Source organism: Marmota flaviventris, chromosome 13 (genome assembly GCF_047511675.1).
Source record: "Marmota flaviventris isolate mMarFla1 chromosome 13, mMarFla1.hap1, whole genome shotgun sequence".
Taxonomy (NCBI): Eukaryota; Metazoa; Chordata; class Mammalia; order Rodentia; family Sciuridae; genus Marmota; species Marmota flaviventris.
The window spans coordinates 79,317,955-79,337,517 of NC_092510.1; the positions used below are offsets into that span (position 1 = coordinate 79,317,955).

Consider the following 19,563-nt stretch of genomic DNA (forward strand, 5'->3'; position numbering starts at 1 on the left):
TTACTGTTTAGTTAATGAAGAAATTTCAGTTGTACCAAAAGATTGTTGTGATCATAATCATATTGGGTGGTACTTTCCTGAGTACTTCACTGGTAGTAATCATACCTACAATACTTCAGAGTATTTGATACTATTATAGTTGACCTCATGGTGTTGATGGAGAAACTGAGGCCTTAGAAAGTTTAAATAATTTATGAATCAAACTTGGATTCCCTAATTCTTGCTATACTACAAAGGCCTTCTCAGAACTTTGAGGCATGATGTATTTTTGTTTTTAAAATTGAAATGGAGATGTAAGAGTATATGTGTGTGTATATTCATTCTAATTAGTACCTTTGCCCCATTTGTAAACGTCAACTCATTTTTTTATTTTTGCATTTTTTGTTTCTTGTTTTTTGTGGTGCTGGGGATTACAGCCCAGGGCCTTGTGCATGCAAGGCAAGCATTCTACCAACTGAGCTATATTCCCAGCCCTTCAGTTTATTTTTCTTCATCCATTTTTTTTTTCATGGTATTTTATAACTTGTTTATTTTTTATACTACACTCACTGGTTTCCTTTAGGTTAGAACTTGAATCTATCCCACATCTGCATTTTTTTTTTCATATGCTATATTCTTTGAAGTATATGTTGTTTTAGTTTTGTCATTTGGAGTTGTCCATAAAACTTCAGTATGGAGTTTCCTCATGTTTTCTGCATGGACATTCTACAGTGTACTGCTTTTGGTATTTCTCTGTTGCAACTTGATTCATGCATTATTTTGTTTGTCTATTATTATCTTTTCATATTTCTTAAATAGAATAAGCTGTCTTTAACTTTTGTAACTTTGGGCATTTTAAATGATGAGTTCTCAAAATAGAAGGAGGATTGAGATTGAAAATTTCCCCAGATTTAAAATGTTAACAGTGAAGTTTTTGGGGTTAACCTGGGCAAGACTGTTTAAGCATTATTGCCAAACTTCATATTAAAGACAAAGAATCTCTTTACAAATGGGATAGTTACTAAACTAATATAAATTAAATTTTACATACTTAGTGAAATGTGTTTTTTCTAAAAACTTTACAGTACATCAGGAGATGCTTCTCGGTCAAACCTTTTTGAAGATGCAACAAGTGCACTTGGTAAGTATTTACCTTGTATACAACCTTAGAGGTAGGGAAGAATTTTAATTTTCATGTTTTTTTTATAGTCTAGCTGTAAAATAATTGATCTAAATAATTATTCAGCAGGGTTATCACCAAAGACTATAATATTTTTTAATGTTGTCTTTCAGAATTCACTCTTACAGTTAATGTTAAGCATATTCCTTTCCTTATAGCAAGTAATTTGTATTTCCTAATGTGAGTTTGTTACAAAGTGTCTTTGAAAGGGTATAAAATCGTCCATCTGCCCCCATACTTCACGTTATTCACATTTGGTTACTTCACGTTATTCACATTTGGTTTTCATGCCTACCCATTGACCCTAGAGGTTCTCATTTATATCTTGTCCCTTGTATTGACTTACAGCAAGTAAAATGCCTTTTTATCCTAACTTTTCCTTTTTTTTTTTTTTCTTTTTGCGGTGCTGGGGATGGAACTCAGGGTCTTGTGCCTGCCAGGCAAGCACTCTGCCAACTGAGCTATATCTCCAGCCCTCCTAACTTTTAATTGTACCTATTGAATACAGTCTTTTCCTCTGCCTTCACTCGTGTTTTTTCAAAAACCAGCTCCCCTCCTTTGTACTATCTCTGGTATAGTTCCTGCTGATTACTGTTTTATTGTCTAGGAACAGGTGGGATCAGTATGGGCTCCTGCAGTATTAGGATTCTAACAACAGTGCCTATGGGGATCTGGGGTTGGTCCTCTGACCTCCCTGGGCTTGAACTTCCCTGATACCCTAATTTTTGTGGATATTGATATATAGTAGCAAAACTTTTCGTTGATTCTTTTTATTTTACCTACCCCTAAAATATTTAAGTTTTTCTATGGTTCTGTTTTTAGGCCATAGTTCAGAGTTTACACTTTGGAAATAGACGGTACCATGCACTTGTCATAAGGATTCCCCAAGTTTTAACTCCATTATATAGACCCCTCTGAACTCCCAAACTCATTTGTTTAAATTACTAGTTAGAAAACTTTCATCCTTCATAAATATCTTATATTTCAAATTGACTCAACTTTTTATTCCACTCGTCAATTCTTTGCCTTTGTTTTCTAACTTGTTTACACCATTATCTACCCTTTCCCTCACAGTTGGCATTATCCTCTATCTGCCTTGGCCCAGTGAGTCTGATTGATTCTTTTCAAGTCTCCAGAATATTTGTTGCCACTGCCACTTAGTTGCCTTAGTTTAGTTTCTTACCCTGACTCTTAACATTATTTTCTTTGTTTTGATCTTTCTCCCTGCAAGAGTAGACTTTGTAGAAGGCAACTTTGATGGGATTATTGTTAGTTCAAATAAGTCTAGAACTCATTCTTAATGAAATATGTAAGGATGTTAATTGCCACTTCAACCTTATTACTAGCTTTGTCTTTTGTTTGTTCTCCCCAGTTTTTCTATAAGTATCAGACTGCTTATAGTCTTGAAGAATGACATGGTCCCCTGTACAACTGTATGTGCTTGTACTTTTAAGATCTAAAAAGTATCAGACTGCTGACTGACATGTTTTTTGATTTTTTAATAACTTGATTAATTAAGAAATAAGATTTTTGGAAAGTGTGGTATAATGACTGGGTGTAGGGTATTCTGGACTCACAGTCTGTGTGTATCTTTGTGCCATTATTTACCAGCCATTGATACCTTGATCACCTTCGTAATAATCTCTAAGCCTTAATTTCCTTGTATTTAAAAGGCGATGAGAATAAACCTTTCTCATTGGGTTGTTTTCAGAACTAAATGAAATATATGATGTTAAAAAATATAATCTTCCATACCATATGTCTTAATTTCGTTAATATTGATATCTATTTTTCTATGTGGAAGCTAGGTGATGGAGAGTATTTTGCCAACTTGAGTGGATTTGTGCTAGAATTACATCAATAGATGATTAGGAAAATGAAAGAATATTAAAAAGTAGCCAGGAGCAATGGCACATGCCCATAATCTCATGGCTCAAGGCTGAGGCAAGAGGATTGTGATTTCAAGGCTAGCTTCAGCAATTTAGTGAGGTCCTAAGCAATTTAGCAAGACCCTCTCAAAATAAAACTAAAAGGGGCTGGGGATGTGGCTCAGTGGTTAAGCACCTTTGGGTTCAATCCTTGGTGCACACACAAAAACAAATTAGTATTTATGGAATGGAAAAAGAAAGGTTTTGTGTGTGTGTGTGTGTGTGTGTGTGTTTAACTGGCGTGAAATACCTGAGGCTCTCTGCTTTATAAAGAAAAGGGGTGTGTTTAGCTTACAGTTTTGGAGGTTCAAGTATGAGTGTGTGGTACTGACATCTGCCCATCTGTGTTCTGGTAAAGGTTCCATGGAGGATGGCATCACAGTGGTATAAGTATAAGAGGGAAGGCTCTTGTGGTGAGACAAGAAAACAGAGAGCGAGGAGGGGCTCTTTTATAATTCACTTTTAGATAAATAAGTGAGGGTCTCCATCTCATTTTGCCACACTGAGCACTATTAACACTTGCATCCTTGGAGGGACAAACTTCATATTTAGGGGGGTTTTTTGGTTTTATTTATTTATTTGCTATTAAAGTACGTTTAGATTTTGAAAAGTCTATAGAAAAAAATATGCAAAATGACACTGTTCCCTGCTCAGTTGAACCTGTATTTGGATAGGGATAGAAAAAAATAAATTATAAATCATGTTAAATGATTTTAATACAGAGGGTTTCTACAAAGGAAAATAGTTCTACTTAAGATAGCTAGGCAATACCTCTCTGACAACTGTCACTTTTAATTTTAGAACTGGAATGTGTGAAGGATCTGGCTCCATAGAAGGCTACACACATGAAGGTTCTCGGCAGGGAAAGATGACCTGTTGAGTAACTCAGGATGGTTGTGGGTAGAGGAGGATTACTGATGGTGGGGAGCCTGAGCTGAGTTTTTTCTTTTTCAAAGGCTCATTTTTGCTGCTGGCTAAAGAGTGGGTTGTTGGTCTGGGGGCAGAGTATAAACCAGACCAGTGGTTGCTGTGGGCTGATCTTGAGTGATGGCAGTGGAGAAAGGAACTAGATGGGTTTGGATTAATGATTTAAAGATGGAAGGGCCAGGATTGTAGCTGAGTGGTAGAGCACTCGCCTAGCAAGTGTGAGACCCTCCGTTCGATCTTCGGCACCACATTAAAATAAATAAATATTGTGTCCAACTGCAACTAAAACATAAATATTTAAAAAAAAATAAAAAAGATGGGAGCTACCAGATATACTGGTCGATTAGATGTGGAAAGGCAGGTAAAGAAGTTGAAATGATCAAGCTTTCTGGTTCAAGCACTTAGGTGGATAGCTAGCCAGTGGAGAGGAACACATTTAAGGGGAAATCTTTATTGGAATTAGTTGAGGAATGTGAGGAATTGGACCCAGCATGTGTGGACAGCTATAGCTATAGAAGGAAGAGAGCAGACAAATGTACCAGTTGCTGAAAGAGATGAGGATGGAGTCACGCAAAGTTGTTGTTTAAAGAAGACAAATACGAAATACATAATTGATCGTAGTTGCTGATTGGAATGATTACTCGGGGAGTGAATGGTGGAAGGTGGAGAAAAGAGAGGGTAACGAGATCTAATCTTCGAGGTGGCAATAAAGGCAGTAGTTTCCAGACCATGGGTGAAAGGAGAAGATAATTTTAAGTGAGGTGAGATTAGTGGGGGGAAACAACTTTCATTTGATAATTTTGGTAAGTGTTGTCAGCCCTGTTCATGAAAAGCAAGATAGGAACTTGACCACTGAGCCACATCCCCAAGGGAAGATTAGAGAAAGACTTCTGGCTGTGACTTACTGGAATAATAACAGTCTTGTGTTGTATAGGAGGTTCTAACTTTCTTGTTTACTAACCACCTTTCTCCCACTTTTTTTGGTAATAAAAGATATCAAAAGAAAACTGCCAACTTGCTGTGTTATAACCAATTGCTTGAATTGCTCCTTTACCTATTATCAAAATTGAGCTCATGTATTCCTTATTATAGGTTGCCCTAACCTCCTGTTAATTCTCTGTTAATTTGTACCTGATAATTCTTTTGAACTTAGGAAATGTACTATTTTTCTATTGGCTTGTAGTAGGTTAACATAAACTTAGTGGTATAGGACAGCACAGACTTATTTATTATCTTACAGTATTATAAGTTAGAAGTTTGATACAGGGTTGTGTTCTTGCTGAAGATTGGGCAAAAACCCTTTCTTTGTCCTTTCCATCTTTTGAGGGCTTCCTACTTTTTTGCAATTTATGGTCCTTTCTCCATTCTCACAGGCAAAAATATAGCTTTTCTCTCCTGCTTTTGCTCCCTTAACCTCTCTGCCTCCCTCTTCTACTTAACCCAGGAAGCCCAGTGGGGGTACCTTATCTTAAAGTCAGATGATAGCAACCTCAGTTTTACGTACAGGTTCACTGCCCTTTGCCAAGTAATCTAACATGGTTTTTAAATCTCTAGTCCAGGTATTAGGACACGGACATTTCTGGGGGATTTTTATTCTGGATCATTATTCTGTCTATTGCATATATGTTGTTATTTGTTTTTGTAATCCTAGCGGTAGTATCTGATACACTGTATACATGTATACACTTAAGAAATGTATAGAGAATGTACATTAAATGTTTTGTTCTATACCCCCCCCCCCCCCTGTTTTTAGTGACAGGTCAATCATACGAGAATATGGTAACTGAGATCATGTCAATGGGCTATGAACGAGAGCAAGTAATTGCAGCCCTGAGAGCCAGTTTCAACAACCCTGACAGAGCAGTGGAGTATCTTTTAATGGTGAGAAACACTTTTGTTTTGTTTTAAGATCAAGATCTCAAAGATTTTAAAACAATTCACTAGAGAAAAATAATGAACATTCTGGTACAGTTTTAGTTAGGATGAAACATGGTTAAATGAATTATAAAATTGGCTATCCATTTGGAGTCATGCTTCATATTTTAAGTATGTGTTAGGGACAAGGAACAGGTTTTTGATCTAATAGGCCCACATTTTAATAGCTTTTTCATTCCTAGCATGATCTTGGATGAATTATTCAGAGGAAAAAAAAGAAGTTGCCAGCTTTGAAAAATTGGGGAATTTTTATATAAAAACTTAAAATTTCTGGTTTTTCTGGACAGACTTTGGTTTGAGGGGGGTGTTTATTTTTGTTTTTCATTTTGAGACAAGGTCTCACTAAATTGCTGAGGCTGCCCTCCAACTTGGGATCCTTCTGCCTCAGCCTCCAGAGTTGGGATTATAGGTGTGTGCTTACATGTATAATATTCTTAACAGTTAAGGAACTTTTTATAGGTCCTTCCTTTATTTTTTAAGTGGTAATAAAAGTTTTTGATAAATAGGTTATTGTGGATATTTGAAGCCCTTGGCATTTTATTGGGATGAATATCTGCCAGTTTTATAGATGTGGGGTTTTTTTTGTTGTTGTTGTTTTGTTTGTTTGTTTGTTTTTGGTACCAGGGATTGAACTCAGAGGAACTTGACCACTGAGCCACATCCCCAGCCCTGTTTTTGTACTTTATTTAGATACAGGGTCTCACTGAGTTGCTTAGCACCTTGCCATTGCTGAGGCTGGCTTTGAACTCACAGTCTTCGTGTCTCAGGCTTGTGTGCAACTGCGCCCTGATATAAATGTGTTTTACATTCTAAAATAATGCAGAATTTTGGAATGATGCTAGGTTATCTTTTTTTAATCTTAAATTTTTGTTCTATCATTTTCTTTGGTGTTCTGAGGTTTTGATCTGATTGTGAATTGCCACAAACCTCATCCACTATCATAACTCTGGGGAATACATATCACAGTGTAACCCATTCCTTTGTTACTACATTGTACTTCTGTTGCAAATTCCTAAGACAGGTTTTTACTAAGTTGCCTGTGCTGACCTCAAACTTTAGATCCTCCTGCTTCAACCTCCATAGTAGCTGGGATTATAGTTCTTCACCACTGTGCCTGGCTTGCATCTCATTTTATTTTATTTTTTTGGCACCAGAGGTTGAGCCTAGGGGCACTTTACCACTGAGCTACATTCCTGACCCTTTTTTATATTTTTATTTTGAGACAAGGTCTCACTAAGTTGTCATGGCTGGCTTTGAATTTTCTATCCTCCTGTCTTAGCCTCCTGAGCTCCTATGTAGAATTAAATATAAATATATGAACAGATGAGGGGCTGGGGATGTGGCTCAAGCGGTAGCGTGCTCGCCTGGCCTGCGTGCTGCCTGGGTTCGATCCTCAACACCACATACAAAGATGTTGTGTGCGCTAAAAAAAAATAAAAAATAAATATTAAAATTCTCTCTCTCTCTTTAAAAAAAATAATATATATATATATATATATATATATATATATGAACAGATGAAATGAATTCATGAAGCAGGTTAAAGTGTTTGAATATATTTATGGTTGATTTCGTAGACTGAAAAAAGTCTACCTTTAATTGTTACTAGTTAACATATAAGTGAAAGTGAATGAGTGGAAAGAAGAAATGAATTATTAGTCACTTACCTAATAAGAGGCTGTATCGTGTGTGAAAATTGCAGGTAGATCAATAGCAGTGTTGATTTACTTTTTAGTTTAACAAACCTGTTGATTTAACAAAACTGTTGAGAATTGGGTGGATACTCTAGATCCTATATCTGTATATAGTTTGCTAACACTTAATAACTTCATCTGAGGACTTGAATTGGCAACCAATTCCCCAAATACTCATTTCTAGTGGCCACTATGTTTCTAATGCAGTGAGCCATCACCCTGCCATTTATTACCCTTTATTCTTTGTGATTTTATGGGTTTGGCTTCTGGTTTATTAGGAAATAGAAGCATGTACCATTCTTATTCAGTTGTAATACTTTTTTTTTAAGTCCCTAGGGTGATCTCAAACTTTTGATCCTCATTCCTTAGCCTCCCAGGTAACTGAGGTCACACATGCACTACCAGACCCAACTCAAAATCCAAGAATTTGATAAAGTCCTTTTAGCCATCACCCTGCCATTCATTACCCTTTATTCTTTATAAAATCTATAAGTATATGTATTCATAATAGGTTGTTCAGAAAGTGTTCTTGCAGTTTTAAGCTATAACAACTCAAGAAGGTAAATGCCTCAGACATATAAAAAGCATAAACTAAAAGTCAAATTATTTAAATTTCTTTAATATCTATTTTGTGAGTTTTGAAAACAATTTTATATGTGGTACTTTCTGACACATTCTCAGAATTGGATCAGTAAAGAATATCTAACTTTGAGCAGTTTTTATTACACAAAGGTTGTCATATAACTTAATATCTCTACTTTGTACCCAATTATTCTCCACAGAAAGATTGCTTCTGAACTTCTTTGTCTGGTGATGGCAAGCACTAAAAATCCTGATTTTTTTTTTTTTTTTTTTTTTTTTTTTTAGCAGAATAGTAGTAGAAATGTCCCAGTGATTTAAATTGAAAGCAGTGCATTGGTACTCTGCTCTTGCACCCAGTATCAGGAATATACAATTGTCTTTTTATTCAAGAACACAAAATAAAGTATCTGAAGACTTAGACAGTGAATCCAGTAAACTGTTGTATATTGTCAACTGTAACCAATAACTGATAGTTAATAGTGATTTTCTTCAACATCAACTAACCTTTTCTTCAGTTGTTTTCTTCAACTGACTTCTCTGAAGTTATTGGTGAGATACCCTGCTTTGAGTTTCCTGTCACAGTTCATTAATAATGATAAAGCACTATTTTGAGAATCAGAACATACTACCTCTCATACCACTTTTCCATCACACTCATTCCGGAGTCTGTCTCCTTAGGAATTTCTATGACTACAGCTTCTGCTTTAAGTTAACGGAAGGATCCCACCTCAGCAACGTTCATTGAAGCAGTTCTTAACAACTTGTGTTTGATCAGATTGCTTTTCCCTCCATACTCACAAAATCTTCGATCTTGAAAGATTTTTACACTATGAAAGATCATTCAACACCTGCATTCTTAGCATGGTCATTGTAGGAATCTTGAGTGTTTGTGTTTGGTGTTATGTTTTAATTCTATACCAACTTTTCATCTTCATTAGCTGGAGTTAATGAGACCAAGACAGGAATATACTAAAGAAGAGCACAACCCCCGCCCAAAAGAATGCCTTAAGAGCAACTTTTATAGCACTGAGGGCATCTGTAACTGTCTTGTCATTCACTTCATCATCACTTGGCCTGTCGACCTTACGCATAGCTGTTCCATCTGAAAGTTTTGCCAGTCATTCATTTAGTTGTTCACTAGTTGTAGCATATAATTACTCAATGATTTCCTGAATACGCTTTACAATTTGAGCTTAGTCACCTTTTTCTTTCAAAAGCATTGCATCATCTTTGGTGATGGTGACCTCTTCAACTTTTCTTAACTCATGAGACCGAACATCTTCAATATTTAGGATCAAACCTTCTTACCCAAACAGTGTGCCACAAATAGCAATAGCTATATCTTCAAATAGGTTCTTTCTATTGTCACTAAAACTTGCAGCTTTTACTGCCACAACCTAAAGGCCAACTAAAACAGGTGTACTTGGAGTTTCTCCATAAATATTTTTAGCAGTTATGACCAAGAGTTTATCATGCAAGGATAAACTGCTTATGCTCAGGAGTTGTAGCATCAACAGCTAACATCACACCTCTCCTGAGTTCCACTGGATTAGCTCCTTTGCTAATCTCCTCAAAGCTTTCCTTGGATATAGAGCATACCACCACATAGCAGTGGCAGTGCCATCCTTGACCTACGCGTTTGTGTTATTGGCAATATCCTGAACAAGTTTACCTCCAATATATTTTTTAACAGTAGATTTTTTTTTTGTTCTTTTTAGATATACATGATAGTAGAGTGTATTTGGACATATTATACATACATGGTGTATATCTTATTCTAATTAGGATCCCATTCTTGTAGGTGTACATGATGTGGAGTTTCACTGGGCATGTATTAATATATGAAAATAGGAAGATTGTCTGATTTATTCTATTGTCTTTCCTATTTCCATCCTCCTTCCCTTTCTTTCATTCCCCTTTGTCTAATCCAGTGAACTTCTATCTCCCCCCCACCACCCCCAATTGTGTTAGCATTGCATATCAGAAAGAACATTTGGCTGTTGGGTTTTGGGGATTGGCTTATTTTACTTAGCATGATAGTCTCCAGTTCCATTCATTTACCTCTAATATTTTTGTATTTATCTTTTAAATCTATTGACTTAGCAACCATCTTTCATTACTTTCAGACTTTCCCAACTCTATGGAATAATTATTTTTATTCCTTTTCACCCCATTGTAACTGCTACTTCACCTTGAAAGGCTCAGGCATCTGCACCAAATTTTTACATCTTTGGCATAAGCCCCAGTGACATGAGGAGCCAGTGTCCTGGACACTGGTCTCACCTGAAGAACTATGAGTAATCGGCATTTCTGTGGGATATTAGCAGGGAGTGCACACTGTGAAACAGGCCATTGGCAGCAAGTGAGGGAGAGTCAACTTTTTTTCCCCAGGAGTTATTTCAGAACCGTCATCTTTGGATAGTCTTAAGGCTTTCGTTACAAATTGTCCTTTGTATCATGGAGCAATGGGCGCTGAAATTTTCTGAGAATTTCAGAATCAACTAGAGCAATGAATGTGTAGCTCAAAACCTTGGTTTAGTTTTAATAAGATACATATCAATATTTTAAAACTTAAAAATTATGTGTGACTGGTGGGTATCTTAATTGTCGTTGCAAATAGAGAAATTTCCATCATTGTGGGAAATTCTGTTGGTCAGTGCTGCCTTATATTATACTACACCCAGGCCATGTCTAATATAATTCAAATCCATGCAGTTTAATAATCCTTTACTTTTAATTGAAGTAGACATCTGTTTTATGCTTTTAGGAAATTAGGCAGGGATCTTAAACCAACTATCAGCCTTTTATTGGTATAATAATATTTAGCTAATTTGGTATGGTGGATTGTCTTAAAGCTTGGAAATTGTGTTGTAGGGAATTCCTGGAGATAGAGAAAGTCAAGCTGTGGTTGAACCTGCTCAAGCAGCTGGTACTGGGGCTCCTCAGTCTTCAGCAGTGGCTGCAGCTGCAGCAACTACAACAGCAACCACTACAACAGCAAGTTCTGGAGGTAAAGTGGAATCTCTTGGATAAGGGAGAAATGGTTGTAGATGGCTAAGGTGGGATTCATTCCCAAAGCATTTGAATAATTGAAAATAAGTTAAAGAGGGGTCCAAAAGAAATTCTTCCAAGTGTGTAAAAGATAATTTTTCATGTATTACATGTCAGTGCTGTAGTTTTGTAAAAGGGCATATAATCGGTTTAGTTTGCTCTAAGGAAAAGATACTTCCCCAGTTTGCATTTAGTGTTACATTCTGAAGTCATTCAAAATGCTCACCTTGTTACAGGATCTTAGTAGTTATCATACAACTTAGGAAATGAAACCCTAAGAGGTTTAAAGTCTCCAATTATCTAAAGAGAACAAAGCCTGAATTCGGGCCTCCTTACTGGTCAGTATCCACCCTTCCATTGCCATGGATCTAACTTCAGAGCAAAGCCTGGAGCCTGTGGTAGGCCCACGATTTACTTGTTGTTCTCCTTCATTCTTCCTTGTATTTTTCCTTGTTCTCCTTGTGGAGCTAAGCTCTGGTTGACAACAAAAATCCCTTAATTGCTTTGTACACAGTCTTATATTGAAATTCCTAATGTGCAGACCTGACATTCCTAACTTTTAAATACTAAATACCTTTCTTTCTCTGGCTTAACATTTCCCAGGAATTCACCATAGTGATTTTTATGGATTTTTGACTATATAGTCATTTCATGTAACACCAGTGGGTTCCATAAGATTGTATTGCCTAGTGACACCATGGCTGCTTTACTTTGCTTCAGTAGAGTTTGTGATGTTCATATAGTGACAAAATTGCCTAAACACACATTTCTTAGAATATTTACCTGTCCTTAAGTGAGGTCTATATGATAAGGAACTAGGTTTTTGTTTTTGTTAGTTTTAGTATATATTTTTCATAGGAACTTTTGAACAATTGGAACAAATTTAATACTTTTTATGAGAGAATATAGGTAGGACAGGGATTCCTAGGTTTTTTCTTTTGTTTTTTTGCAGGTGGGTGGGTAGTGCTGTGCAGGGAACTTTTAGGAAGTTTGGTTCTTGGTGATCTACACTCTTCTGCTTTGGCCAATAGTAATTTCTGTGATATAAGATTCATACATTGATAAAATTTAAAGATTGCATCTTTCATTTTATTATATCTGAGATTTCATTTTTTACTTGATAATATTTGCAGTATAAATATGATTTAACCAGCTCTCTTTGTGTGTGTGTTGTGTGTGTGTGTATTTACTACTTTCATTTTTAAATGTTTGTGTTTATTTCAGGGCATCCCCTTGAATTTTTACGAAATCAGCCTCAGTTTCAACAGATGAGACAAATTATTCAACAGAACCCTTCCCTGCTTCCTGCATTGCTACAGCAGATAGGTCGAGAGAATCCTCAGTTACTGCAGGTGATTATTTAATCGGTGTTAATTTGAAAAGTGGGTTTAGAATGTATTCCATTTTGAAAAAGTCCGTGAACGTACTGTCCCCTCCTCACTAGTTCTTGAGAATGATTAAATCCACATTACACTTAGTAGAACATTATGCTGTATATAGGTGTATTGAAAAGTTGAGATATAGAAGTTGTATCAATTTCAGTTTGTCAGATAAGTTTGGAAAACATTTACCTCTTGCAGATTCCCAGTGTATATTAACATTAGAGAATCAGAGTTATTTAATTAAACAAAAACTGCTTACATTTTTATTTTTTGTCACTAGGATTTGAATGCTAGAAAAGCACTCTACCACTGAGCTGTACTGGGCCCCTTTATTAAATTTTACTTTGAGATGGGGTCCTCATTAAACTGCTGAGGCTGGCCTGGATCTTGAGATCCTCTACATCAGCCTCCCAAGTAGCTGGAATTTTAGGCATACATGGCTGCATCCAGCCTCTACAGCTTTGAACATTGATTTTATGGGAGGGACATTTATGAAAGACGATTTGAATTCTCCTCAGTGTTTACCTAGTGTAAAAGTACTGAATTCCATTAGTAATAATGATAGGTGAGGAATTATTTTTAAAATATTGCCATTGTGAAGTTATAGCCTTTTCTTTCTTATTTGTGTTGCTTATTTGAATTGCTGTTTTTCCTAAAAATATTTAATATCAGTGTGTTGTTTTCCTCTGTCCTTCAAATCACAGCAAATTAGCCAACACCAGGAGCATTTTATTCAGATGTTAAATGAACCAGTTCAAGAATCTGGGGGTCAAGGAGGAGGAGGTGGAAGTGGCAGTGGAGGAATTGCAGAAGCTGGAAGTGGGCATATGAATTACATTCAAGTAACACCTCAGGAAAAAGAAGCTATAGAAAGGGTAAGTTCCACTAAAAATAAGAGTGAAGTTTCTTAGTTACAATAACCACATTTCAGATGCTCATTAGTCACATGGGACTAGTAGTTACTACCAGAGAGAACGGATGTAGAGCATTTCCATTCACTGTAGAGAATTCTTTTACATAGAGTCTAGCCTTGGAGACCCTGCTCTCCCACCTTATCCTTTGTAAAGCCATAGGACAAATAAAGTGCTTCTCTTGCATGAAACGTGTACATATATTAATAAACTAAAATTTTCATTGACATTTTATAATTCAAGGAAAAAAATCTTAAAGTGTATATGCCCAATTCTAAATTATTTCTATTTCAAATTTTGCTTCACTTTTGTCATATAAAATAAATATGCATATGAATTTAATAAGAATGATGTGTAGTATACACCATATTCCAGCTATTCCTGATTTTCTTTGCATCCTTTTCCTTTTTTTTTTTTGCACTGGTTACCAGTACAGGTCATGGCACTGCAGTAATTATTTGTTTGATTTCTCTCATTTTCGATATTTGTAAACAGGTAATCATCATACTTGTCCTGTTTTTCCAACTGTTTTGAGATATAAATCAGATAACGTGTATAATAACTTAATATACTTTAAAAAGTCATCTAGACAATAATAGTTTGTCCTTATGTATTTTACACAAGAGTGTTCAGAGTTTACAATTAGGTGTTTTCTACATGTCCCCATCCCAACCCTGTCCAATCCCCCAGTTATTATAGCATTCCATAACCGAGCTGCACTACCAACCCTTTTAATTTTGTTTATTTTGAGACAGGGTCTTGATGATTGAGAACTTGGGGCCCTCCTGCCTCAGTCTGCCAATTATAGGTGTACACCTTTGCACCCTGCTAAGATTTTAATTTATGTCTTGAGCTACCTCCCCCCCCCCCGCCCTCGTAATATAATTTGAGTAAAAAAGACTTGCCCAAATTATTTTATAGCAACTGTTTTTATTTTGAGGTGAGGGTTAATGATTTCTGATTATGGTGTGTGTGTGTGGGGGGGGGTTATGTTTTGTTTTTTCTAATTTTGCTTGTGCTTTTGAGAGAAAGTTGTTTATCCTGTCTTTTCTGTTAAGAATTTATAGCTTTTACATGACAGTCTATGATCAGTTTTGATCTGCTTTTTAAATATGATGAGTTGTGGGCATTGAGCGTCATTCTTTTGTATATGGATATCTAGTTACTTGTGCCCCATTTGTGGAAAAGACTTCTCTTTCCCAGCTTAATTGTTTTGATTCTCTTGTTGAAAATCTATTGACCACATGTGAGGGTTTATTCCTGGGCTCTCAGTTCTGTTCCATTGAACTGTGTATTTATTCTGATGCCATTACCTCCTTTTCTTGATTACTGTGGCTTTTTTAATAAGTTTTTAAATTGGCAAGTGTTGAGTGCCCCAGTTTTTTGTTGTTGTTGTTGTTTCCAAGTATTATCTTGGTTATTCTTGGATCCCTTGCCTTTCTGTTTCAATTTTAGGATCAACTTGTTCAATTTCTGCCACCAATAAACAAAAATGAGATTGGCTAAATTGAATAGGACTTGTGTTTATGTTTATCCTGGAAATGAGTTTGGGAAGTATTGCCTTGTTTTAAGTCTGATCAACTCATGAATGTGGGATCTTTCCATTTGATAGGTTTTCTATAATTTTTCATTAGTGTTCCATAGTTTATCAGGGTGTTTTGTACTACTTTTGTTAAGTTTATTTATTTTTGGAGTAATGGGGATGCTTTGATTCACTCTCAGCACTTACAAAAATATATATATATCTTGGTAAGTTGTCCAAGCTGGCTTCAAACTTGCAATCCTCCTGCTTTGACCTCCTGAGTTGCTGGGATTATAGGAGCGTGTCACTATGCCCAGCATAAGTAATTTTAATTCTATACATTGGTCTTGTATTCTAAAATGTTCCTGAATTCATTTTTATTAGTTCTAATAATTTGTGTACATGTTCCTTGGAATTTTCTATATACAAGTCTGTGAATAGAGACACTTTTTCTTTTCCAAAATGAATACCTTCCCTTTTTTTTTCTTGTCTAATTGCCCCACCTAAAACCTCCAATATATTGCTGAGCAGAAGTTTAAAAACAAAACCAATATTCATCTTTTTCCATTCCTTTATTTTCAACATTTTTGGGTTTTGAATCTAAAGTGTGTGTCTCTTACAGAAAGAAGCATGTGGTCGGAATGTACTCTATTGACTGACCTACCTTTTATTTCCGCTGTCCCAGCTATAATCTGAACAAGATTTAGATAACATCTCATTCTTTTAGTTTGTTCTCCTCTATTTGTGGATAAATACTTACTTACACTGAATTGGGATTTTGCCCAGTTCTTACAAGTCACTTTTAAAAATAGTCTTAATATAGGGTGATTGAAACAGTTGAGGAGTTCAGGAGAGTGTTCATAAATAGCATTTGGCTGACAAATAATAATACTTAATGAGTTAGGTAATTGCCTTGAGTGTTTAAAAGTCTTTTAGAAGCAGTGCATATTGAGTCACAGGTATTTTTTTTTTTTTTAATTGACTAGGAAAAGGAAATTAAGTAGCTGGTAATACCATTAAAAATGCTATACATGGGGACTGGGGATGTGGCTCAAGCGGTAGCCCGCTCGCCTGGCGTGTGTGCGGCCCGGGTTCGATCCTCAGCACCACATACAAACAAAGATGTTGTGTCCGCCAAAAACTAAAAAATAAATACTAAAAATTCTCTCTCTCTCTCTCTCTCTCTCTTTAAAAAAAAAAAAATGCCATACATGTTAAGCAGTGAAAATAGTCTACCATGCTGGGCATGGTGGCATTGTAGTGATCCCACCACCTTGGGAGGCTGAGGCATGAGGATCATGAGTTCAAAGCCAGCCTCAGCAACTTGGTGAGACCCTGTCTCAAAATAAAAATTCAAAAAAGGGCTGGGGATGTGGCTCAGTGGTTGAGTGCCACCTCCCAACCCCACCGTCCCCAAATAGGTCACCATATGTGTTGATTTCGAAATAATCATCTGGTTTTCTAGTGTGAAGTACTGAATAAGGGAAGGAGATTGAGAATAATATTTAATCCAAATGAAAGACATAAGTTACTTTAATAAATAAAACATTTACAAGTAATTCATTGAGACAGTTAAAGCCTCTCCAGCCTCTTCCATCCTTATCTTCACCTTTAAAGTACTATAAGCTATTGGATCTACAAATTGCTGTGGGATCGATTATTTTTAAACCCTTATAGTTACTTTCTGGTTTTTGGTGTTAATGGCAAAGAGTAATTGCATAGTACCTTCTAGCCCTTGGATTGGACAGTGAATCCAAATTCAGGTGGGACTGAATTCATGTAAAATTCTCAGAGCTTTTGTGTGAGTATTGTTTTCAGGTAATGATCTGTTAGTAGTGCTATGCTGGAATTCAGAGTATGTGAAGAAAATTAAAAGGGCCATAATTAATGGGTTACATTTATGTTTCCTTCTTTTCTTCCAGTTAAAGGCTTTAGGATTTCCTGAAGGACTTGTGATACAAGCATATTTTGCTTGTGAGAAGAATGAGAATTTGGCTGCCAATTTTCTTCTACAGCAGAACTTTGATGAAGATTGAAAGGGACTTTTTTGTATCTCATACTTCACACCAGTGCATTACACTAACTTTGTTCACTGGATTGTCTGGGATGACTTGGGCTCATATCCACAGTACTTGGTATATGGTAGTAGATTGTTGGGGTGGGGAGGGTGGGATCTAGATTATTGGGCAGGGATAAATACAGTGCATGTCTGCTTCTGTTAGCAGATGCCGCAAATCCACACAGTGTGTAAAATATTATACAACCAAAAATCAGCTTTTGCAGGTCATTATTTCTTCTATAAAACATAGGTACCTTTTCCTAGGTTTCACTCTTTTTAGTGTACTAGATCCAGAAATTTAGTGTAATGCCCTGCTTTATATTTCTTTGACCTAATATTGGTTTCTGAAAGGATCTTTGCTACCTAGAATTTACAGTCTCTGTTTCATGGCAACACTGGATAATGCTTTTTAAAATTTAAAATAATTTTGGAGCAACTGTAAACAGAAATGCCAAATTATTGATGGTTATTGTTGCTGCTTCACATAAAGTATAAAATTAATGTGTAAGGAAGCCCATTATTTCATCTTAAATACTTGGGGTGGGGGAGGGAAGAGGGGAACTTTTTCTTAAATTGAAAATAATTACTGCTATTTTAAAATTTCTTGATCATTGAATGTGAGACCCTTCAAACACGATTTGAGAAGCTGTACAAGTATAGGCAGAGTTATTTTCCTGTTTACATTTTTTTGTTTGTTTGTTTTGGGGAGAAATTAGTAGGTGTCTAATTACTGTTTACTTCATTGTTATATTGCAGTAAAAAATTTAAAACCACCATTGCATGTTTGCTTTTGATGTATCCCTTTGTGAAATTAGCACTTTTGGGGCCAATGGAGAAATGCAGCATTCACTCTTCCCCCTTTCCTCAGCAAAAATGTGCTTATCAGCAAGTCATAAGTCAAACCTGCTGTCTTTTTAAAACCCACAAAATGCTGAATCAGTTCAAAAATAATGCAAATGTTTCAAAACTGGGTTTCTGATATTTGTAAATGTTTTTCCTTATTAGATAAGAATATATTACCATTAAGGTCATTAGTATTATATTGTTTTCAAAAAGAGGAGATGGACAGAACTATAATCCAGCATCTTTTACTACATTAAAAGACTGAGGAAGTCTCTTGGAAGGGTTGGGAAACGTGTCTGGAAAAGTACTTTGGAAAATATACAATCAAGATAACTCATGGCATATTAAAAGAAAAACCTTGATAGCAATGTTGGCTTTTATTTGGAATTTTTTTCATCTCAATTTTTTCTTTGGAATCTCTTTCATTGACATTGATATTTGATCAGAAAGAGGGGCAGATGTCTACTTGTTCAGTTTATCAAATCTATTTTCCTGACTATAAACAAGACTATTTAAAGAAATAATATTTTTCCTACCATCTGAAAGTAAGAAGATGAATTTGCACAGACTTCTCCCTGCGTAATCTCATGCAATGTCCTTAGCACAGTTTGGTGATGACTCTCTTAAGCTCTTACGTCATGCACTCGTAACCTGTCTTATGAAAATAAACGAAACCATGATTTTTCCTTCACAATGTACCATGTTTAACTATCCTGTGTTTATTCCATAAACATGATAGGCTTTTGGACTTTGTATTATCTGTATGTTTTATAATGGATCATGCATAATGTCTCAGGAGAATAAAATAGAAGATTCATAAATATGTTTATCTTTCAAAGACGAACAATAAGTTGGAAGAGGGGTGGCATTTCTGGTTGGAGAATGGAATACTGTCGCTTTTTTAGGACACTCTGCTACCTTGTTGCTCAAAGCATAGTAAAAACTGGCAACGGGGAAAAACAGCAGCCGCTTCTTTCCTCTGGAAAGTGACAGCAGAAGTTGAAGGCACGGTGCTTTTATCCTTGGACAACCACAGATAGTAGGATTAATTACCGGAAGACAGCTCAGGCCAAGATTTGGCCATTCCTTACATTACTTGTTTATCTGCTTCTTAAAGAATCAGCTGAAACACCATAAATGAAATAGGCTTTTTGTGCCTTTTGCTCTTATTGTTTAATTTACAAATAGTTTTGATAAATCTCTAAATGTAAGTGGCTATTTGATTTTGGAATTTTGCATTTGAGGTATGTTGTCAACTAGAATACGTTTATTGTTTAGCTGCTTTATGGAAAATGTGAGGAAGTCTTGAGTTTATATTTGTAAAATTCTTTTGCCATCCTCTGATCAAATATTTCATTGTTTAAAAATAATGAAGTTTTTCATCATGATTTTTTTTCCTGTACCAGATGGCTAGGATTCTAGAGAATTAATTATAAAGTATTTTCAATACATACAACATTGCATTTCTCATTTTTTAAATGATTCTCATAGAATCTTAGATTGAAAGTTGACAATACCTCTGTCACTGATACTTGTATTTTATTCAGTAATTGGTGAATATAACATATAG

The 19,563-nt window shown here is 35.8% G+C and overlaps 1 protein-coding gene and 1 pseudogene across 1 annotated transcript in view; one reads left to right on the forward strand and one right to left on the reverse strand.

Moving 5' to 3' along the window:
- The window catches only part of Rad23b (RAD23 homolog B, nucleotide excision repair protein), a 39,734-nt gene extending 21,043 nt beyond the window's left edge, over positions 1-18,691 (forward strand). The window contains exons 5-10 of the mRNA XM_027942985.2: positions 1,065-1,120; positions 5,768-5,895; positions 11,100-11,235; positions 12,501-12,628; positions 13,363-13,533; positions 17,014-18,691. Coding sequence (XP_027798786.1) covers positions 1,065-1,120; positions 5,768-5,895; positions 11,100-11,235; positions 12,501-12,628; positions 13,363-13,533; positions 17,014-17,127 — 733 coding nt within the window. The 3' untranslated portion in view covers positions 17,128-18,691. The remainder of the gene's footprint in view (positions 1-1,064; positions 1,121-5,767; positions 5,896-11,099; positions 11,236-12,500; positions 12,629-13,362; positions 13,534-17,013) is intronic.
- On the reverse strand, positions 9,195-9,736 carry LOC139701570 (60 kDa heat shock protein, mitochondrial pseudogene; annotated as a pseudogene).
- Positions 18,692-19,563: the final 872 nt, after the last annotated feature.